Consider the following 24934-nt stretch of genomic DNA (forward strand, 5'->3'; position numbering starts at 1 on the left):
TTCTGAATAATCCTGCATTAGTACAGATGCTTTTGGAGGATACCTCATATTCGAACCATAAAAACAATTATAAACCTGAGCTAGCAGAAGAGAGATAAAATGATTCCATTTAAAGCTTTAAAACACTTGAGGAAATTTACTTAATTGGATTTACAACTATAATATTGAATAATTAGGGAACCCCTATAGATTCAATATGAAAAATAATTTGTCAGATCAAAACTGACATTAGAGATATTTATGACATTCCATGGTGAGCTTTGTGAGGTGATGAGATTTTGTATTGGGTTGTCCTTATCTGATTTCTTCAGGATTTGGAACTTTCAGAAGATGCCTAGGGCTTTTGGCTTTATCGCTAAGTTTCTTTGGGTGTGGAGATAGTGTTCCCATCAGCACACAGCTGATAAAGTTTTCGAAGTCTCCCTCCTGTCTTTGTTGTGTTCAGCTTTGTTGTGTTTGCTAGCTTCCTGATGGGACAGAGGAGACAGTCCCTAATTTTTTGTTACTTAGCATCCAGGTTTCTCTCTGTTAGAGGTACAGTCTTTTGTGCCTTCCTGAAGAGAAGTTCTGTGAACCCAGAGCTAACAAATCTGGTATGGGCTTCCCTGTGTATTTTTCAAAGGGAGTGTCAGTCTAAGATGGGTGCTAGCTGAAGTGGTGCTGGGTAGCCCACGGGAGGTGTAGTGCTGCTGTACTGTTCTCGTGTGTGCAGGTCAGTGGGCTTGTATCTGGACACATTCAGCAGTGACTTGTGTCTGTGGGACTCTTCAGTGTTGCATACAGCATGAATTTCATCTCTGGCTACTTGGGATTACCTTCAGATAATGCCCACCATGAGCCCCCAGGATTGAAGAGCTTTGTGTCTACTGGTAGCTCTTGGGATTCCTGGCTCTGTACCCTCTGAGAGGTATGATGCCTTGCTGGGTAACAGGATCCTCCGCTCTGATTGGTTTGGTTCTGAGCCAGCTGCTCTTGTTTGTTGGCCCAGATACCCAAGTCTGCATGCTCAATGGCCATGACATCTCATGTTTTTTTCCTGGGTGAAGGAGTGCGAAGATCAGGGTTGTTGTTGGCTTTTATGTATTATTGAGCGCCTGCTCTGCTGTATTGGTGGTTGTGGGCAGAGGCCCTTGTTTAAATGTTGGCAACGTCTTTGACTGTGAGACCTGTATGTGCAGGCCCTCCATGCTTCTATCATGAAACTCTCCACCCTGACTGTTCCAGATCACAGGGATTTTACCTGCCACTGGGGAAGGGTGTCATTTGGCCCATCTTTGACTGTATCATGGCAGCCAGCAACACTAGGGTACATTTTCAGTGTAGCACCTCCTGAGAATGAACGGTTCTCAGATCAGCTCCACCCCATTCCCCTTGTCTACAGAGTGGGGAGGGCATTTCTATAACCTGCTAACAACTGTCCCTCTGCAAAAATCCTTATTCATCTATTATTGGGACCACCATTTTCAGAGGTGTTCCTTATAGTATTATGTGTTACTTTCTGTAGATACGGAGGGAAACTATATAGAGTTAATTTCTTCAGGATGGTTGGCTAAGTGTGGTCTCTACTAAATGGCTCCTTTGCCTGGCACAGCTTTCTACCAGCAGTTTTGAGTTGAATTGTGCAGTCTCCTTCACTATCTTTGCTGTTCCTGTCCTGTGTTTTTTTTTTTTTTTTTAAGTACTGGGGATTGAACCCATGGGCACTTAACCACTGAGCCATATCCCCAGCACGTTTTTATTTTTTATTTTGAGATAAGGCTGCATATGTTGCTGAGGCTGGCTTTGATTGTGCAATCCTGCCTTAGCCTCTCGAGCTACTGGGATTATAGGTGTGTGTCTCTGCACCAGCTTTCTCTGCATTCTTGCCAGCATTTTATAACAAAATTTCTTCAAAGGGCTGTTAACATACAGTTACTCTTTTTTTCACTTTTAAAGACAGTCTTAATTTCTTAATATATCATCTCAGTTTTTTGCAACATTTAATGTACCTTGACCATTTTTTCCATTATAAGTGTGTATAAAATTATATATTCATAATACAGTATATAATGATGAAATTCATAATGAACAGTAAAGTGAACAACATTTATTTATAAAATATAAAGTTCTTATACTTTTGCTATTCTCTATGTGTTCTTTGTTCATATTTTGCCTTCTTGTCTCTCAGATATAACCCAAACTGAATTTTGGGTTATTTGTTCCCAAACATGCATTATCCCTGAATAGTATATTAATTCATGTAACAGATATTTATTACTACCAGCTGTGTTCCAGGCACTATTTTATCTGTAGAGATAAGATAGAGAATAGATAAAAATTCCTGCCTCTTAGAATTTGTTATTGTTATAAACCGGTAAATAATATACATAGTTTATCAATGATAAGAGTTACAAAGAAAAACTAGGAAAGAAGAATAGAGAGTGTTTCACTAAAAGGGAGAAGATTATATAATTTAAAATTTAATGATCAGGAAAGGTTTTACTGTGAAGAGGATATTGAAGCAAGGACTTGGGATGATCATGAATTTGTAGAGGCAACAGTCATGGTGATTGTACTTTGGTCATATTCTACTATTTGAATAAAGGTGAATGAATGATGAAGATAGGTAGAGGAAAAGGTCTTTGTAGGGGTAGAGGTAAAGAAACTGAGAGATCAGACTTTAAGATGATCATCTATGTGGACATTGAAATCACCAGGAATCATGACAGTGATAAGGTAATGTGAGAGAGAATCCAAACCAAGATCTTCATAGAATGAGCAGAATGACTTGGGAATTGATTTGACTGCAACAAGGATGGTTGGAGGATCATACCACTTGTTTAATATTTTTGTTGTGTTAAAAAAATGCTTTTAATAACATGTTACATATGTTTTAGCATGTATATATGTGGTACCGTTTTTCTAGGTAGGGACTTTTGGTTTGAAACCAGCACACTTGCCTTCTTTTTTCTGATTGAACCCAGGGGTACTTAACCACTGAGCCACATCCCTACCCCTTTTATTTTTTATTTTGGGAGACAGGGTCTCAGTGAATAGGTTAGGGCTTTGCTAAGTTGCTGAGGCTGGGCTTGAATTTTTGATCCTCCTGCCTTAGCCTCCAGAGTTGCTGGGATTACAGGCCTCTGGTACCATGCATGGCTCCTCTTTAAAATTTTTTTTCTGGGACTTTCTTTGTTTACCAGGTACTTTTTCAATCTTCTTTCTTGATTTTCCTTTCTGTTCTGACCTTTAAATGTTGGCATATGGGATTTGGTCTTTTGGTCCTATTGTCTTTGGCCTTATCTACATGTTCTCAAGATGGTATAATTTGATCATCATGTAGATGCTGACAGAGTATACGATTTTTGCCTCCAGTCTTTACTTTGAACTTTAGAATTCAGTTCCCTATTTTGTATCATCACTTGAATATCTGTCATTAAACCCAGACAAAAACAGAACACTTGATTTTTTTCTTTAGTTCTGATTTCTCCCTGTTTTACATCTCATTGAATTGCAACATTATTCACTCACTTGCTAGACTTCAACAATTGTGAATATCTTTTCCTGTCCTATCACATCCAGTTTGTCAACATATTCTACCACCAGTTCCTCTAGATTACATCCATTTCTTATAAACTTTATCCTATCTGTAGACCTGAAGTTCTTAAAATTTTTGGTTTTAGGATTCTAAGACATTTTTAATATGAGTTTGCTGGTGAAGCTGAGGTCTTTACGTACAGTCTTTTCTGGAGAGTTTTGCCTGTGTACTCTTAAATTTGAAATAATTCTGGTACATTTATATTATTGAAAAATTTTTTTTAGCTGAGTTGGAATAGGCATTTACTTTGAAAACTTAATGTGGAATTTTTGGGGCAGTATTTGTTCTTCAGTTTTCTTTTTAAAAATTTTAAAACATTTGTTTCTCAAAGATTTCTTTAAGGAAAATATGTTGATATTTAGAAGGAAAACATGAGTTCATGAATCAGCTTGGATTCAAAGAATGTATGGAATTAATTTGTGGTTCGTGTTTTGGTCAGAAAATAAGGTCATGTTTCTGCATTAGCATTATGAACAGTTGATATCAGTCCAACAAAAATCATGCCAAATTAAATGTAGCATTTTCCTAATAATGTTTAAAATTGTTCTTGTAATGTTTGAGTCCTTTTAATCAATTAATTGCTTTTTCTCTGCAGTAATTGTAGACAGCTGAAGGGTGATCAAGTTTAAAAAATTCAATTTTATTTAAGCATTTTAGCTTACAAAATTGTACTTTCAAATAGCATCATTGAATATGCCAGTAGAAATATCCAAGAATTAAGGACGTGTATGAAAAATATAATACATAAAAAGTTTATTATAAAATTGAGAATAATTAGTTGGTTTTCAATAAAATTAGTTAGACCTAAAATTGTAATTTTTCAGTTAAATAAGTTTGATTTGATCTTAATATATTTTAAAAATATGATCTTTGACTTTGTGTTAAAATTTCCAGAGTACTACAAAATCCATTTAATGGGAATAACGATAATGAATTCTTCATCAAACCTAGGCAGGCTACCTTAATTTTTTGAAAAATGGCTTTTTATTTTGGAATAGTTTCAGATACAGAAGAGTTGCAAAGATGGGACAAAGTTCACTTATATTGCTTACCCAGTTTCCCCTATTTTTGTGTTATGTTAGGCTATCACTGTATTTGTCAAAACTTAGAAGCCAAGGTTGATGCGTGACTATTAAATTGTAGTCTTCAATTGAATGCTTTTTTTTTTTTTTTTTTTCTGAACCATGATCCATACTGGGATATGACATTGTATATAGAGAAGTACATTTTAAAAATGATTTCAATGTTCTAATTTTGATAATATAAGTAATACTTTGTAAATACATTTTTTGCTTCTATCAATATTTTCTTTAGTCCTTGTTATCCAGCAGGTACTCAAAAAGTATTTGTTGCATAACTGAATGAGTCTATGAGATGTAGTATGAGACTTTGACAGAGAATACCTAGGATCCTAACTTCCTCATAGAAACCAAAAAGTTTTGTTGAATTATTTGTGTTTCTTCACAGCTTGCTTTCTTCTTTTTAAAAATTGTGTTTCTTCACAGCTTGCTTTCTTATTTTTTACAAATAGAAAACAAATGATTGAAATTAAACATGGCTGAATATACTATTGAAAATAAATGAATTTATAATGTATATAAATTTTTGCAGAATGTATGAATTGTTTTATAAGTGAGATTGTTATTTTTCATAGCTTTAAGGGTTTTTTTTTTTGTTTTTCTTTTTTTATTGTAAACAAATGGGATACATGTTGTTTCTCTGTACATGGAGTAAAGGCGTACCATTTGTGTAATCATTAAAAGTGATAAATAAGTATAGACTAGCATACTCAATTTTAATTCCATGAGTAATGTGTTACAGCTGTTTTTGCAGCACCTGTTTTCCTGCTTAATAATTAAGTTTCCTAAAAAAAAAAAAAAAAAAAAAAAATTAAGTTTCCTGAATCTTGAAATTGTCCATATTTTCATTGGGTCATCATAATAATGACAGCGTATTACCACTAAATGCTTGTTTTGATTAGCTTAATATTCTTATTTTTTAGCTCACTGAAATGCAAGCTGAGAGTAGTTATTATAGCCCACAGAAAGTAAAATCTAAAGAAATATTGTGTTGGGAACAAGAAGGAACTACCATTGAGGTAATCTCTCAACATTGAATGTATTTAAAAAAAAACTCTGAATGTTCTTAAAGTTAATATTTACAGTTAGCAAATTAATGATTGTTAATAGTAGTACATTTAAAATATTATACTTGTATATTTCTTTTTAGTAGTCATTAGTATTATTTGATATATTAATTTAACAAATGCTTTAATATGCAACATAAATTTATTCCTTCATTTGGCTTATTTCTTTGTTTAACATATGTATGTGTGAATGTGTATGTGCATATTAATGGTGATGAAGTATAAATCATTGAGGATACAAAGGCTTGAGAGTACTGAAACAACACAGATGTTTCTTATTTTCATAGTTTATAATCTAAGGAGAATACATTTGGCTGTCTAAAGATGTCTAGCTAAATTAGACATTCTATAAAGAAAGCCTTTAATTTTTTTATTAAATGTATTATTAGTTCTAATGTTCCCCTTCTTCTTATAGGCCCTTATGATGGGAGATCCTTTCTTTGACTGCCAAATTGGGTTTGTAGGATGTAGAGCTGTGTGTCTTAAAGGAATTATGGGTGTTAAAGATTTTGAAGAAAATATGAATAGAAGTGAAACAGTAAGTTAAAATTTCCTTTTATCTCCCTTTTTTGAGTTTTATGCAGGGACAATGAAGGGCTTAACCTTACAAAATGTGCTAGACTATGTATATCATTGGCTTGAGAGAGAGGCTTTACTGTTTTCCTTTACATTTCCCCTGCACAAAATTATAGAACACAAGGGAATTTAAAAAGTTGGTAGCACTTAACACCTGGACATGAGTTCCAAATATTTTCCAATTCATAAATACTCTTTTGTTTATGGCAGCTACTTAAGAGTTCCTTTTTGGTTTGTAAAAACGTTCTTTGCCAAAAATAGGCAATGTAAGTGGAGATAGCATTTCTTATCTTTTTACAGTACCCCAAGTATTAATGATACTGAATGGGTGTTATACAGTTAGGGTTTTATTTTCTTTAACTGTTTAATGATTTTTCCTCCTGTTTAGAAATTTTACATTTGTTTTCAGGAAGCCTGTTTCTTCATTTGTGGTGAAAATTTGAGCACGAAAGGTTTGACATATCTTACAAATTCATTGTTTGATTACCGAAGCCCAGAAAATAATGGTACTCGTGCAGAATTTATCTTGGATGCAGCTCATCATAAGGTCGGAGAATATGTATTTGTGCCAAATTCTGCACTGTTGATTGGATGAACACTCAAAGTTTGCCGTCTTTCTTCTCAGATAATATCTTCTGAATGGAAATTGTCTACTGAAACATTTAGAATGTTTTTGCCCCACTTCTACATCTAGATAGGCTTAAGGAATGCACAGAGGTTTTTAATTTTATGTAACATATAATCATAGTATGTTTGTCCATGTACTGCCAAAATAGTCTTGGAGGAAATGTATAGAATTTTCTTTATTATTTGTTACTTCTAGCATGTGAGATTGATGAGAAAAAATGAATTTCACTTTTCACTATGTATACTTTTTAGTACTATGTGAATTTTTCATGTAAGAGTATATAAATATGTTTGTGGAATATTAATTTATGAAATAAATTTAGAGTTCAAAAATGTTACCTGAAGATTAACATAGTATAATAATTTACATTTTAACTTTTTCATTAAGATTTATTTTTGGGCCGGGGTTGTGGTTCAATGGTAGAGAGCTTCTTTAGTACTGGGTTTGAACTTTAGCATCACGTAATAAATAAATAAATAAATAGATAAATAAATAAATAAATAAAGGTATTTTGTTATCTACAACTAAAAAATTTTTTTAAAAGATTCATTTTCATCGTTAATAGTAAAGACTTTAATTTTTACTGCATAATTAACATACATTTAGAATATTTTAGTATATCTTTAGTGCTTAAACTAAAATATTTAAGACTCCTTTGAGAGTATACATTATTAGACAGTTTTGTGATAGTGATAAAGGTCAAGAGTATAATATCTGTTCCATTATAGGTACTCATTAACTAGATGTTATGGATAAAGTGGTCAAAATGTCTAGTAGAATTATGGATGTCCTGTGTAGTATGCAGTAAAGGAAACATTACCATTCTCAGAAGTGAATTCTTTGGTTAACTTCTGTGCTTTTGTTTTGGTAATTCTTTGAGTTGATAAAATCTATGTAAGGGTATCTATCAGGTTTTAAACTCAACTTTCTTCTGTATAATGTCTGTTTGCATTCCTTTGTTGACAGGAGACATATACTGAGATAGCTGGAATGCAAAGGTTTGGGGCTTTTTACATGGATTACCTGTACACAATGGATAGCACCAATGGCAAAGGTATTGGCTTCTTTTGTTTGCCTTTCTTTGAACAATAGAAACAAAGGCATCTTTAGAGTTAATTGGCCCTTGACTAGTTGGATTCTGTTATGTTAGATTTACCTTCTGGTACTTGGGGAATGGTTTAATTTTAATGTTATATTATACTTTTCTTGTAATATTGGCAATTTTGTCCATTTTCTTTTTGTACAGCTGATTGAAAAGACATTTTGTATAACCAACAGTTCTCATATATGTACTAAATACTAAAAATGTGAAGATAGAATTTCATATCACATTAACTTGTCCAAAAGAACAGTTTATTTTCTGAACTGAATTCATTTTGAAGGTTGTATACGTCTTTTTATTAAAAAGAAAGTTTGTGCTGGGTGTGGTGGCACACACCTGTAATCCCAGCAGCTCAGGAGGCTGAGGCAGGAGAATTGTGAGTTCAAAGCCAGCCTCAGCAATAGCAAGACGCTAAGCAACACAGTGAGACCCTGACTCTAAATAAAATACAAAACAGGACTGGAGATGTCGCTCAGTGGTTGAGTGCCCCTGAGTTCAATACATGGTATGCCCCCCTGCATACTCCCCCCAAAATAGTTTGTTTCAAAGCAAAAAAGTCAAAATAAATTATCCCACATTTGATAAACCCATAGGTTTTATAATTTTGTTATGTAATTATTATTTTATTTTATTATAGGAAGTAAATGATGTTTTAAAATATTTCACCATTTGATACTTTATGTACATATATGATGTGTTTATTAATTTGGTCTTTTTATATTGAAAATTCCCTTTTAAATTTTTCATATTCTTGTATTAAAAATGATTTCTCTGTGCTATGTTATTGTATCTTAGCTTTTTGACTAAGATCCAGCCTAACATATGTTAGGTGATAGGTACTGTGGATGTGTAGAACATCAAAATGTTTCTCAAGAAGCCAACAAGTAGTACTGAATTAGGCATTTAAATTAATGGTCATTATATTGTTTGTTAGGAACAGTCATATGAATAGGAGAGAGAGGTCCAGGTAAGAAATTAACAAATTTTGTTTGAGGGGTTGAAGACCTCACAGAAGAGTTGATATTGAAGTAAATTTCCTCTAATGAAGAGAGAAGAGAGTAATTTTCTGCCTTCTTCTTGTTTTTAAAATAATTTATTTATTTTGATTCATTGTAAACAAATGGGATACAACTTGTTTCCCTGGTTGTACATGAAGTAGAGTCGTATCATTTGTGTAATCATACATATACATAGGGAAATTATGTTTGTTGCGTTCTGTTAATTTTCCTTTCCCGCACCCCTCCCACCCCTCCTTTTCCTCTATACAATCCATCCTTCCTCCATTCTTGCCTCCCTCCCACCCCCCGTTGTGTAGCATCATCCTCTTGTCAGAGAGATCATTCTTCCTTTGTTTTTTTGGGATTGGCTTATCTCACTTAGCATGATATTCTCCAACTTGATCCATTTGCCTGCAAATGCCATAATTTCATTCTGTTTTATGGGTGAGTAATATTCCATTGTGTATATATTTCACAGTTTCTTTATCCATTCATCAATTGAAGGTCATCTATGTTGGTTCCATAATCAAGCTATTGTGAATTGAGTAGCTATGAACATTGATGTGGCTGTATCTCTGTAGTATGCTGATTTTAAGTCCTTTGGGTATAGGACAAGGAGTGGGATAGCTGGGTCAAATGGTGGTTCCATTCCAAGCTTTCTGAGGAATCTCCACACTGCTTTCCAGAGTGGCTGCACTAATTTGCAGCCCCACCAGCAATGTATGAGTGTACCTTTTTCCCCACATCCTCACCAACACCTATTGTTGCTTGTATTCTTGATAATCGCCATTCTAATTGGGGTGAGATGGAATCTTAGGGTAGTTTTGATTTGCATTTCTCTTATTACTAGAGAAGTTGAACATTTTTTCATATATCTGTTGATTGCTTGTAGATCTTCTGTGAAGTGTCTGCTTATTTCCTTAGGCCTTTTGTTGAGTGGGTTATTTGTGTTCTTGGTGTAAAGATTTTTGAGTTCTTTATGGATTGCCTTCTTCTTTTTGCAATGTTTTCTGAATCTTGTTTTTATCAGTCAGTCTTCTGAACTCATTTTTTCTCCTGAACTCTCTACTGAAATAATCCCATTCTTTTCTTGCATTGAAGTACTTTATGTTGTTGATGCCCATATGTGAATTTCTGGTCTAGATTTCTTAAAGGTTCAGAATTAAATATCCAGTGCATCCTTGACATTTTCACTTTTGTGTCTCACAAATATTTTAAAACTGAGTATGTTCAACATTGAATTGTTAACATCCCCCTGACCACCTACTACCTGTATCCCTCCTCTATTTTTGATCACCTTTTCTTGGAAAATTGTACCATTATCTTTTAGTTGTTCAAACCAGAAACTGGCTGTAATCATGATGCACTCTTTCTTTCTATTCTAGAATTAAATTTATTGTCGTTTTCTATTTTTGGTTGAATTTCTTCTCCAAAATCTGTCTTGATTCCATCCACTTTAAAAAAATTTTTTTTGGGGTACCAGGGATTGAACTCACTATGGAGCCACATCTCCAACCATATTTTGTATTTTATTTAGAGACAGGGTCTCACTGAGTTCTTTAGTACCTCTCTGTTGCTGAGGCTGGCTTTGAACTCAAGATCTTCCTGCCTTAGCCACCTGAGCTTCCACTGTGCCCAGCAACATCTATTTTCTTAATTTTACAAGCTGAGCTGACCTTTTTTTTTTTTTCCCAGAAAATAACAAAATTCCACTATTCCTTTATGAATATCAATGTACTTTAAATGCTTCATATTTTTTCACTTTATTTTTTCCTTTTTTGCTTTTAGGTAGCTATATTTAAATGTTCATGTTTCTTTTTGTGAACCTGTAATCACTTATATAGGGATGAGGGTGATAATAATAGCTAATATTTATTGAATTTAAATGCAGAGTTCTGTTTTAAGTGTATTACATGTATTAGCTTTTTAATTCCCATCACCTTTTACAGTAGATGTGAATGGTGTTATGTATACTTGATTTCTGTGTCAGTATTAAATATGCATATCAGAAGTATGTGTAAGATTAACTTTGTACTTTTTTTGATTCATTGTACACAAATGGGGTACAACTTTTCATTTCTCTGGTTGTATACGATGTAGAGTCTCACCATTCTTGTAATCATGCATGTACATAGGGTAATGATGTTTGTCTCATTCCACCATCTTTCCTTTCTCCTGCCCCCTCCCCACCCCTCATTTCCCTCTACACGATCCAGTGTTCCTCCTTTCTTCCCTTACCACCCCCACCCCCACCCCGTTATGTATCAGCATCTACTTATCAGAGAAAACTTTCGGCCTTTGGTTTTTTTGGGATTGACTTATTTCACTTAGCATATTCTCCAACTCCATCCATTTACCTGCAGATGCCATAATTTTATTCTTCTTTATGGCTGAGTAATAGTCCATTGCGTACATGTACCACAGTTTCTTTATCCATTCATCTATTGAAGGGCATGTAGGTTGGTGCCACAATCTAGCTATTGTGAATTGAGGTGCTGTTAACATTGGTGTAACTGTATTATTGTAGTATGCTGATTTTAAGTCCTTTGGGTATAAACTGAGGAGTGGGATAACTGGGTCAAATGGTGGGTTCATTCCAAGTTTTCTGAGTAATCTCCATCTGCTTTCCTTAGTGGTTGCACCAATCTGCAGTTCTATCAACAATGTATGAGTGTACCTTTCTCCCCACATTCTCATCAACACTTATTATTGCTTGTATTCTTGATAATTGCCATATTGACTGGAGTGAGATGAAATCTTAGAGCAGTTTTGATTTGCATTTCTTTAATTGCAAAAGATGATGAACATTTTTTCATATGTTTCTTCATCAATTATATTTCATCTTCTGAAATGTGTTCAGTTCCTTAACCCATTTATTGATTAGGTTATTTGTTTTTTGGGTGTTTTTTTGAGTTCTTTATATATCTTGGAGATGCTGTATCTGAGGTGTGTGTGGTAACTTTGTATGTTTTAATTGACAAGTAAGTCTGTGCATGGACTTACTGATTTTATATTTATATTACATAGTCACCTTAAAAAATTTCTGCTTGCTGAGTCATCTTAGTAAATAAAAAAGTAATAAATTAAAGTTCATTCATGCTGACACTAAAGATTAACTGTATTCTTTGAATTTTTGTTATTAGAAAGTATAGATACAGACTTTTTGTATTTATTATGTTTTTCTAGATTCTAAACTTTAGTTAATGCTGGAGAGCCTTATTTTCCTCTTTGAATAAACAAAATGGCTTAAGAATTAAAAATTTTATATTGTCACATATAATAACAAATTTGTATATTTACATCAGATGTGTGATTAAAGAAGAGTACATATTAGATAACAAGATTTGTCTGTAGCTAGAATCAAGATTTCTTTAGAAAACCTTTTGTTCCTCTTCAGTATAAGGGCAGATGAAGGATACAGGAATATAGGACTCTGCATCATGGAGCAAGGTCACAATAGTTTTATTCTGGAATGTTTGATTGCAGGTAACAACATTAATTTTAATGGTTGATACAGTACCCTCAACGTCCCTCATGAACATATAATGTTAAACTAATTTTCAGTGACACTTGAAGATAAATTGTAGTGAAGTGCAGTTTCCTCCAAAGTGTCTCTAGTTAAAAAACAATGGATCTGCTGGGCGTGTTGAATAGGGAGGCTGAGTTAGGAGGGTGAGGAGTTCAAAGCCAGCCTCAGCAACTTAGCCAGGCCCTAAGCAACTCAGCGAGACCCTGTCTCTATATAAAAAGTAAAAAAAAAATAGGACTGTGGATTTGGCTCAGTGATTGAGTGCCCCTGAGTTCAATCTTCTGTACCCCCCAAAAAACAAAAACAAAAATAAAATATGATGGATTTAAGATCTTTAGGTTTTATAGAGTAATTTCTAAGAAGGACTATAGCCCTTGTTGTAACATTAGATAACAGGAATGTACATGGATATAAAGATAAATAATGAGGGCTCTGTGTATCTAGCTGATTGAGAAATGCTTTTTAGGCATTTAGCTATAATAAACTAAAAAGATAAAAGTGTAATATTAAAATATATACTTGTATATCTGATTGATACTTAAATTACTAATATAAAGTTGGACTTCTTATAGGTTCTGCAATTCAACAAGACTTTACTTCAGGGAGAAATGAAGATTTGGGAACAGTTCAAGAGAATTCTACGAAAACTATTGTTGTAGGTCCCCTTGATTTTCGCTTGGATAGCAGTGCAGTACATAGGATTTTGAAAATGATTGTTTGTGCCTTGGAACATGAATATGAACCATATAGCAGGCTAAAACCAGGTTTGTTTTTGACTTAATTCTGAATCTATGCTAGTTGATTTGAATGATTATGTACTCCAGTTTGTCCTGTTTTGTTAACTTTCCATCTTTAGTATACTTTGCTTGTCAGCAAGGACTTTTATGTATTCTGTCAATTTAGAGAATGTACTTGTGTATGCAAGTTCTAGGAGAGGGAAAAAAATTGGAAATCATCAGTACTTGCATCAGTATTTTATTTGCAGGTATTTAATTGTCATATCCTTGTGAGGCCCATTCCAGTGTGTGCTTGTGAATTATGATCATTATTTTTCACATTAATGGAGTCTAAGAGCCAGATATGAACATGGTTTCTAAAAATACATATTTAACATTTAAGGAAATGTTGGTACTACTAGTAAAAAGGAATTTTTTTTATATAACTAGGTTTTTTGTACATGTGTGGTTATCAATTTTGTAAAAATATATATTCCTTGTTAATAAAATAAAGCTCTTGAGTAGAATAGAACAGAATATAGTAATGAAGGAATATACAATAGTAGTGAAGAACTTTGCGTATGGAGTCAGACTGACTTGAAATCTGAACCCTACTTTTTAATAACCTTAGAAAATTTAATGAACATTTCTGGTCTGCCATTTCTCTTTCTCTGTCTTATGTTCAATTATTATGAGAGAGGAGGCTAATTGTCTTCCCAATATCCATTTTTCTTGTTTTTATAATAGAAACTTCTGTAATGGAAGTAAATATTTTACATCCTGGTTATACTTGTATGACCATATTCTGGCTATTATGATGGGAAATGAACTTCATATGTTTGGAGTTTTGGGTCATGACTTTAAATGGAAAAAAGTATACTTTTTCCTTCTCCCTTTCCTTCTTTTGAGAAATAAATATAAAAGCAGGAACTGGAGCTGCTATCCTAGACCTTGAGCTAAAGCTGCAGGGCTAAGGATGACAAAGCAGCAAGGTAAAAAGAACCTAGGTCCTTAGTACTGTGGTAGCACCATGTCCCTTAGACTAGTTGTTGTGTAAGAGAAATAAACTTGTGTTTTCTGTTGAAACTTCTATTTTACTTTTTTACACAGCAACCTTACTGTTATACTAACTGATAAAAAATAGTAGGGTATATGTCCAAATATTGTTGTGAGCACAAAATGAGATAGTGTGTGTAAAAAGTGCTTGTAAAAAGGATAGTGCCTAGTGCACGGTGTTTGACATGTTCATGCCTTTGTGGATTGTAACTTACCAAATACCTATGTCATGCCAGATACTCTTCTGTGTACTAGGATACTGTGGCAGGTAAAATATATGAAATGAAATCTCTGTCCTTGTATCCTAATGGGTTGGACAGAGTAAACAGTAAGCATATTATTTTGGACATTGATAAGTGCTATGAGAATAAAATAAAAGAAGATAGGTTAGAGTGCTAAAGGTAGAGGAAGAGGAGACTTGTTGTAGTTAGGTAGCTAGGAAAGTCATCTCTGAAGAGTTTATATATGAACTGACCCATGAATGTGTAAGGAAGTGAGTCTTGCAGTTGCCTGAGAAAAGAGAGTTTAAGCAAATCTTAAGGTAGGGACATTTGGCAGCTTATAAAAGGAGAAAAGCAGGCTATAATAGGTGGACCATAATAAATACTGGTAAGTCAGAGAGCTAGACATCACTCTGTTAGACCTCAGGGTCAAAGGAATTTGGATTTTATTCTATAGATGTCTGTTCAGTCTACAGTCTTCTACCAGCTGCTGAGCTATTAAAAGATGCCCTTGAATTTTATTCTAAATGTGATAGAAATCATTGGAAAATCTTGAGTAAGGAAGTTATTAACTTACTACTTAAATAGTAATTACCAGTCAATGTACATTATTCATTATTTTAAAAAATGGGCTCTTCCCAGTTTTACTTGTACTCATTTGTGTGTGTGTGTGTGTGTGTGTTAAGTGTACACAATTTTATCAGCCATGTAGGTTTGTCTGTCCCTGACCACATTCAAAATGAACAATTCCGACACTATAAAGGTTCCTTGTGTTGCATTACAGCCTCATCCATCTATCTTGTCCCTCTCTCTTCATTCATCCCTAACTCCTGAAATTATTAACGTGATCCATTTCTAGAATTTTATCATTTCATCAGCATTATATAAGTGGAATCATTCAGTATATGTTTCTGGGATTGGCTTCTTTTGCTAAGTGTAATTCTCTGGAGATTTATATAAGCTGTTGCTTGTATCAGTAGTTTATTTTTATTGATGAGTAGTGTTACATTGTATGTGTTTACTAAAGTTTGTGAATTCACTGAAGGACATTTGGAATGAGTCTTTTCCTGGGCTATTACAAATAAAGCTGGTCTTAGTAATTATGCACTGGTGTTTGTGAGAACATCAAAATTCATTTCTTTAGGATAAATACCCAACTGTGCAGTTTCTAGATCATTTAGTAGTTGTATATTTAATTTTTGAAAAAAAACCTGCCAAATTGTTTTCAGGAGCAGCTGTACCATTTTACATTTCCATCAGCAATGAATGAGTGATCCAGTTTCTTTACATCTTCCCACCATTTGGTATTGTCAGTCTTTATTTTAGCCATTCTGATAGGTATGTAGTTTTAACTAACATTCTGCAATCTCATTGTGGTTTTAAGTAGCATTTCTTCCTTGACTGATGACGTTGAAAACCTCTTCATGTGCTCATTTGCATTATATTTTTTTTCACTCAGTAAAATATCTGTTTATTTCTTTTTCCCATTTTTAATTGGATTGCTTATTTCTTCTAAAACTTTTATAATTTTTCATTTTATATGTTAATTTGATCTACTTTGAATTCTTTTTCTTCCATAGGAATATGTTATAGGTAGATAGATATTTATTTGCCTTTGCATTTCCAATTGCTCCAGTAAGCACTGTTTGTTGTTATGGTAGTCTTTCTTCTTTTGGGTTAGTTATACACCTAAGTAGATATCACTTAGAACATTCTGTATTTGTTGTACTGTATCTGGCTTGTGATATTTTAACACATGCATTCTTCATGCACTTATATAATCTGGGTGATTTTAGTATTTCTCTCTCCTTACCATATTTTTATGTTTGAGGACTTCAAACTCATTTCTTCTAGATCATCATTAAATACTTTATAGGTTACTGTGAACTATAGCCATCCCTTCATGTGTGGAGCATCAGACCTTATTCTTTGTATCTGACTCTGTTTTGGTACCTGCTATCTAACCTTGCTTTATCCACCCTCTTCCCCACCCTTCCCAACCTCTACTAATAACTCTTTTATTTTTATCTTAGAGCTAGTGATGTAGAGTAGTGATCAGTGTTGGCTCACCATTACAGTATTTAATTTTAATCAGCAAGAAGGGAGGACAGAAGAAAATGGTATGTATGTAGTTTATTTTAAGGAAATGATTTTGTCATTCCACTAACCAAAATGGTGAGTGACATGTGCATATAACTACAATGTAATCTGTAGAAGAAGTGCATATACTTGAGTTAAATTCAGAGAGTTTTATTGCTAATTGCAAAAGGAAGCAGTGACTACTCCAAGGTAATTGGCAATCTCTTCTACAATGGAATTATGTCATACATATAACTAGTCTTCATTTGAAGCAGTTGGCCATCTAAAGAATGTAATATTCAATTAAAAAAACAGGTGATATTAGTTTAATATATAAACAGTCCTCATGTTCTGTAGTGGTTTGGAACTATAAAAATTACCATGCAAAATGATCTTAATAATTGGGGAAAAATTAGGATTATCACAAAACCTTTAGAAATTTTTGGCAAAACATTCAAAACTCTATTTTTAAAAATTTTTAGATGTTGATGGACCTTTATTTCATTCATTTTTTTTATATGTGGTGCTGAGAATCAAACCCAGTGCCTCACATATGCTAGGCAAGTGCTCTACCAGTGAGTCACAACCTCAGCCCCCTCAAAACTCATTATAGGTTATAAACATATAGAAAAGTGAAAAATCTAAAGGATAGTAAAGAATTATAAAAGTAAACTTTAAAAATAAGTTTGTGGGAAAAATTTAATGAGTTGTTTGAATAGTTCTTATTGTCTTCTGGTATAACCTAAAATATGAACTGTCTTTCCTATGCCTTGATAAATTGTCATAACTGCTTTCTACTTTTGGATAAGAGTCCATTATTTTGTGCTATATACTTGTAGTTTCTTGAAAACCTCAGAGTTTATATTTCCCTTTAATGAGAACTTATGAACTTGCTTATGTCACTTTGAGACATCCTCATTCTTTTTATCACCTTGTTATGTCGTGTTTGTTTTTACTGAATTCTCTTCAAGTCTTTAGAAATGATCCAGTGTTGATACTTCCAAGGTTACCTCTTCTATTTTTCCATTTATGTTCAATTAGAATTTCACTTCCATTGTTACCAATTTTTGTTTTCTTTGCAGCATTTTTTTATATTTCTGTTTGGATTATTCATTTTTTAAAAAAAGTTATATAGGTTTATCAGTGGCAGATTAGGCAATACAACTACTTTGCCTTCTTATCCTGAGCTCAGTAGCAGTTGTACTGTAACCACAATGTAAACCTGACACAACTGAGAGAAGTGACGTTATTGTTTTTTGATCAGGATGCTCATTTATAATTTACCTAATGATTTGTAGACTAAAGAACTATAAGTTTGTAATTTATGCAATTACTTAGTTAATATAAATTGGCATTTGATATTTGAACCATAACTGAGAACAGATTCTTTCACAGTAGTACTGAGGATAGTAAGAGCTTCCTGTATATTCATAAACATATATTTTTGAGTGCATATGTATTAAATTTTAAGTTACTAGCACTTATCCTGTATTCTTTTTTCCTTAGCTTTGTATTGAAATATATATATATATATATAAATACTGGAAGGTACACAAAACTTGAGAGAGTGCTGTGAAATTTTCATACTAACCACATCTAATTAATTGGTCAGGAAATAAAAACTTAGCAGCTCTTCAAAAATCCTCTTCTCATTACCAAATATTCTGTCTTCAAGAGTAACGACTACCCTTACTTACTTACATCATCAATTTAGTTTTGTTTATTTAGAATTCATAAATGGAATTACACGATATGTGCCCTTTTGTCTCAGGCTTTAGCTCATATTATGTTTATGAGATTTGTTCTTATTGCAGTGTAAGTTTCTATTGTATATTGTAACTTATTTATCCACATTAATGTTGATGAGTATTTGGTTAGTTTCTTGCACAGAAGTCCATTCAAATTTGATCTGAATTCAACCTGAAATTAAAATCGTCATTTCAAAGCGAATCAAAATTAGACCTAGGAATTAGGCCAGAAACTTTGCAATTCCTAGAAAAAAACATAGGGTCAGCTTGACAACATATTGACATAGGCACCAACTTCCTTAACAAGACTCCTAAACCTGAAGAAATAAAAACAAGAATCAATAAATGGGAAAGTATCAGATTAACAAGCTTCTGCACAGCAAAACTAAAGACAGAGCTTACGAAAATCTTTGCCTGCTACTCCTACAAAAGGGGGTTAAATTCCCAGGAAGTGAACAAAACAACAACAAAATTAACCCTGGGGAAAAAACCCAACCCAGGAAATAAATGGAGAAAAGAACTAAACAGGCATTTTTCAAAAGAATACAAATGAAGAGCAAATATACAAAAAAATGTTCTACATCTGTATCAAAGAGGGATATGCAAATCAGAACTACATTGAAATTTTCTCATTCCAGTTAGAATTGCAATAATCAAGAATACAAAAAATAGTGAATTCTTGTGAGGATGTGGGGGAAAAGGTACCCTCATGCATGTACTGCAAATTAGCATAACCACTTTGGAAGTGTTGTAGATCTCCACAATAGATTAGGAATAAACCACCATATAACTCATATAACCCAGCCATCCAACTTTTTGGTATTTGTCCAAAAGAATTAAAATCAGCCTATAGTGATAACAGACACATCAATGTTTACAGCAGCACAATTTATCATAACTGAGTCATGAAACCAGCCCAGGTGCCCATCAACAGATGAATGGATAAAGAAAATATTATATATACAAAGAACATTTTTTGCCATAAAGAAGAATGAAATTATGACTTTTGCCAGTAAATGAGTGGAACTGGAGAGTGTCATGCTAAGTGAAATAGTCTCAGAAAGTGAAAGGATGAATGTTTTCTCTCGTGGAAGCTAGTCCAAAATAAGAAAAAGGTTGGGGGCGGGGTGCATTTCATGAAAATAGAAGATCAATTTGTAAAGGACAAGGAGGAAGGAGGAACAGGAATAGGAAAGAAGGGCAAAACAAAATTGACCAAATTATGCTGTGTAAATACATGAATATACGTGAGTAAACTGCAGTGAATTTTCTTTTTTTGGTGCTGGGATAGTGAATTTTACCTTTATATCTACAACACACTAATTAAAAGAAAACGGTAAATAGAGGGAAGATCAGTAGAGGAACAGGAGGAAGGAGAGGGAGGAGGAACTACTGGGGACCAAAAGATAGCAAATTGTATTTCATACATGTTTAATTAATGTCAAAATGGACTCCACTATTACATATAACTATAATGCACTAAAAAGCATTTTTAAAAAAGCAGAAATGGAAATAACATGACCAAATATTTTAAAAATTAGTTAATTTTGTTATAGCAGAGTAACAAAGAGTAATTTATATGACATTCTTAAGTAACTTAGAGTTGCTTCTTTGTTGAAAAGAAAAAATAGAATTTCGCCTAAAATTTTGGAACTCATTAGTTCACTTTTCAATTGTTTAAGAAAATTAAGTATTTAAAAATATGCTTCATTAAGGGTCATTTTTCATTTTAGAAATGAAGGATGAAAATGAAACAATATTGAATCCTGACGAAGTGGCTTCTTTGGAGGAGTATATTCCTACTCGACATACAAGTGTTACTCTCCTCAAATGTACCTGTACAATTTTCATGGCTGAGTTCAACTTGCTGGATTGTTTGCTTCCTGTCATTATAGGAGGAAAGGTATAATTACAGTTTACTTTTCCCCCCTCATGTATGCATGTATGTCGTTACTAAATAAAATTTCTGCTTATATCTTTATCTATCATGGAGTGAAGGCAATGTAACTGATTGGTAATTCTTAGTAACTATAACCACGTGCAGTAGGGCACACTGGTGATCCCAGTGACTTGGGAGGCTGAGGCAGGAGGATTGAAAATTGAAGGCCAGCCTCAGTAACTTAGTGAGTCCCTAAACAATTTAGTGAGAACCAGTCTCAAAAAAAAAAAAAAAAAAAAAGTTGGGGGTGCTGAGGATGTGATTCAGTGGTTAAAGTACTCCTGGGTTCAATACCTGGTTAAAACAACAAACAAACAAAAAAGCGAAAAAAGGGGAAAGAATATGGCAGAGAAGTAAATATGAGGCATTAGTTTATTAATTTCATTTTGTAAAATATTTGCTCTATATGGACCACTAATGATTATTGCGTTTGGAGAAAATTTCATTGGAGAAAATTGACGTGTCAGTATTTCCTGTCATTTCCATTTTTGTTATCTCCTAACTTTTCAAAAATAGACTTTATTTTTTAGAGCAGTTTAGGATCACATCAAAATTGAGTGGAAGGTACAGAGATTTCCCATATACTTTCTGTCCATACATTTGGATGGCTTCCCTCATGATCACCCTTCCCCACTGGAGTGGTAAATTTATTATAATTACTGAACCTCCCTTGGAACATCATTATCACCCTAAGTCCACAATTGTCCTTAGGGTTCACTATTGTTTACATTCTGTGGGTTTTGACAACTGCATGATGCATGTGTCTCCCAAAATGGTATCTATCACATTGAAGTTTCACTAACCTAAAAATCTGTACTCCTGTTCATACTTCTTTCACCCTAATCACTGATCTTTTTCCTGGTGTGTTTTTTCCAGAATACTGTATAGTTAGACTGCCTTATAGTTAGAATCTTACAATATGTGACCTTTTCAGATTTTTTCTTTCACTCTATGCAATTAGATGTCTTCAGTGTCTTTTTAGTGATTTTAAAGCTCACTTCTATTCCATTGTTTAGATTTATCACAGTTTATTTTCCTTTTATCTACTGAAAGATCTTTTTTGCTTCCAAGGTTTGGCAGTTATTAATACAGCTGTTATTAAACATGACTGTGCAGGTTTTTATATACTTGAATATTTTTAACTCCTTTGAGTACATACCAAGGGGCAATTGCTGGATTATATGGTAAGAGTATGTTTAGTTTTTAAAGAGACTGCTGAACTGTCTCTTGATGTGATAATATTCACTAGCAATGAATGAACACTCCTGTTGCTCCATATCCCTGCCAGCATTTGGTGTTGCCATTCTAATAGGTGTGGAATTAATCTTGTTTTAACTTGAATTTCCTGATATCATGTGATATGAAGAATTTTTTCATATGCTTATTTGTATATCTTCTTTGGTGATATGTCTCTTTAAATCTATTGCATATTTAAAGGGTGTGTTTTCTTAATATTAACATGTAAGAGTTTACTATATATGTTGGATAATAGTCATTTATCAAATGTGTGTATCATTTGCAAATATTTACCCTTAGTCTGTGGCTTATCTTCTCGTTCTGATGAGTATCTTTTATACGTCAGAAAATTTAATTTTACTTAGGTTCACCTTACTAATTTTTCCTTTTATAAAATGTGTTTTTAGAGTCATATCTTAAAGTCATAACTAAACCCAAGGTAATCATTTTGTGTCTTTTAAGGAATTGGCTCATTTTATCTAAATATTAAACTGGTAGGTATAGAGTTGTTTATAGTATTTCTTTGTTAATCTCTTAATGTTCATGGTTTTTAATGATATATCTCTTTCATTTCTGGTATTAATAACTCATTTTTTTTGTTTTGGTACAGGGAATTGAACCCAGGGGTGCTTTACCACCCAGCTATATCCCCACTCCTTTTTTTTAATTTTGAGACAGGGTCTCACTAAGTTGCTGAGGGTCTCACTAAGTTTCTGAGGCTAGCCTCAAACTCTGATCCTCCTGTCTTAACATCCCAAGTTGCTGGAATTACAGGCACCTGGCTCTGATACTAATAAATTATGTCTTCTTTGTTTTTTTTCTTAGTCTGGCTAAAACCTTATCAGTTTTTATTAATCTTTTTAGAGAAGCAGCTTTTATTTCATTAATTCTCTCTTGATTTCCTATTTTCAATTTCATTGGTTTCTGTTCTTTTTATTTTTTATACTTGCTTTGGACTTAATTTGTTCTTTCTGTTCTACTTTTCTAAAATTTAAGTGTAGGTGATTGATTTTATATTTTCTTCTTTTCTAATATATGCATTCAATTCTGTAGATTTCCCTCTGAGTACTGCTTTCACTACATCCCACAAATTTTGATAAATTGTGTTTTCATTTTCATCTAATTCAGGGCATTTAAAAATTTTTTTCTTGTTTTTTTTTTTTTTTTCTTTGACCCATGTATTACTTAATCTCCAAGTATTTGGGGATTTTCCAGTTATGTTTTTGTTATTGATTTCTAAGTTAATTCTGTTGTATTCTGAAAGCAGATATTTTATGATCTCCATTCTTTTAAATTTATTAGGTGGCTGGGTTTGTAGCTCAGTGGTAGAGTCCTTACCTAGCATGAGCCACATCCCCAATCCTTTTTATTTTTTAATGTAGCATTTCATATACTTCTGTTTCCTATTTTCTCTTCTTTATTATCATATTTCTTATACTTCTTTGCTCTTTTTAATGTTTGTCATAGAGTTTGCATTATATGTTAATAGTTAATCAATGTCAACATTCAAATAACACTATACCACCTCACAGGTTTCTCATAGAAACAGATAACCCTGGTTTCCTCTGTCCTGTCCCTTGTATCACTACTATCATTCATTTTGCTTATGTGTAAGATACCTAAACCTACACACACACACACATACACACACACACGACTGAATACATCATTTCTGTTATTTTAAACAAATGTATGATTTGTTAAATGAATTAAGAATAAGACAAATGTTTTTATGTAACCCTCATTTATTCCTTCTTGGTTGCTTTTTAAGTAGATGTGAATTTCTGACTTGTATCATTTTTCTTCTCTAAAGATTTCCTTTAATACTTCTTGTAAGACAGGTCTGCTGGCAATAATTTTCCTCAATTTGTTTGTCTGAGAGAATCTTTTTCTTCTTTACTTTTTTTCCATATTTTTATTGGTGCATCATAATTATACATAATAATGGGATTTGTTGTTACATATTCTTACATGCACATGATACAACACTAATTTGATTAATATATACATATATTTTATGGATTAACGAATTGTATGTAAAGGTAGATTGAAAAAATTAAGGATAAAGGAAAGTTGGGTGTTGGAAAATGTTTCTATTCTTAAGTGTTTCAAACACAATGATTTGAAACACAGTGATTTAAGTTTATCTTAATTTTGAAATGTGAAATGTTTTTAAATATGGATAGATAAGTTTCATGTTGGAAAAACTTTATTATAAATGAACCTTAGAATTGAAGGAGGTTAAGCATATGAAAGCCTGGAATTCTGTGATCAAGTTGAAGAGTAATAGGAGAGCTGAAAATTCTGACCTGCATTTGCAGAGGACTCTTTACTGGCAAGCTGCCTCTCCTGCTGGAGTCTGATTGCCAGGCCAGAGTAGAGGCGCTCTGTCCAGACCTGCCTTGCAGAGTGGAAGCAGGTAGCAGAAGGGTGGTGCAGACCTTTGAAGGCACCCTACAAGTATGACTTGGGCACCTGTACAAGGGTCTTCTGAGGGCAGTGGACATGAAATGAGGGGCTTCTCAGAGCCTGGGCACAGGCACTGGGTGTTCAGCTTCGTTTGAGGAAGGTGCTCACAGTGTCTGCACCTGCCAAGCAAGTGGCTATCAGAAATCCATGGCCAACTATGGGTTCTAAGTTATCCTCACATAACTTGGTCAATATTGTTTCCCATTATTTTTCCTTTCCCTCTATTCCTTCCTCCGCATGGTCCCTTTCCTATACTCTTCTGGTCTCCCTTTCATTTTCGTTAGCTTCACACTCCCACCTTTCTTTTCCTTTTTCCTCTATAGCTTTCACATTAGAAAGAAAGCATGGACCCTTGACGTTTTAAGCTGGGCTTATTTAACTTAACATAGAGCTCATAGATTCTTTCCTCAGCCATGTCTGATCTTCAGGTATGCCCAGCAAAGGGAAAAATGCTACCAAGGAGGCCTCACTGAGGTGGCAACCCCAAATCTGCACAAAACTCCCTTCAGATTGTTGGCTAACTCTGAGCTGCTCAGTGCAATGAAAAACTTTAGGGAAACTTTAGAAAACTTTAGAAAAAAACAAAGTGGAAAACACAAAGGAGAAATATCACTATCTGCATGGTGAAGGGAATGAAGATGTAGAATTCAAGCCCTGCCAAGTGAACACCCGTTGCTCTTTTTTGATATCTTGCAAGAGCCAGAATCTATCAGTAAGTACTAATTGAAGCAGATTAGTCCCCACAGTGCCTAATTTCATTCATGAACAGGAAGACCAAGATGATCTGCTTTTATTCTGTATGTTTGCTAAAGAATAGTGAGCTCATTTTGAAGGAAGATAATATTATAAAGAGCCTCTATAATTTATATCCATGATGTGAATTGCCTAATAAAAATAAGTACACTAAAAAAATA

The 24934-nt window shown here is 33.5% G+C and overlaps 1 protein-coding gene across 1 annotated transcript in view; it reads left to right on the plus strand.

The window, feature by feature from the left end:
* Nucleotides 1-24934, plus strand: part of LOC306653220 (intermembrane lipid transfer protein VPS13B-like) — a gene marked incomplete at its 5' end in the record, with an annotated part of 899457 nt that overhangs the window by 98552 nt on the left and 775971 nt on the right. The window contains 6 exon segments of the mRNA XM_079126163.1: nucleotides 5580-5675; nucleotides 6139-6261; nucleotides 6709-6846; nucleotides 7894-7981; nucleotides 13129-13320; nucleotides 20110-20279. Of these exon segments, the coding sequence (XP_078982289.1) occupies nucleotides 5580-5675; nucleotides 6139-6261; nucleotides 6709-6846; nucleotides 7894-7981; nucleotides 13129-13320; nucleotides 20110-20279 (807 nt within the window).

The sequence above is a fragment of the Sciurus vulgaris genome (genome assembly GCF_902686455.1).
Source record: "Sciurus vulgaris genome assembly, chromosome: 1".
Classification (NCBI taxonomy): Eukaryota; Metazoa; Chordata; class Mammalia; order Rodentia; family Sciuridae; genus Sciurus; species Sciurus vulgaris.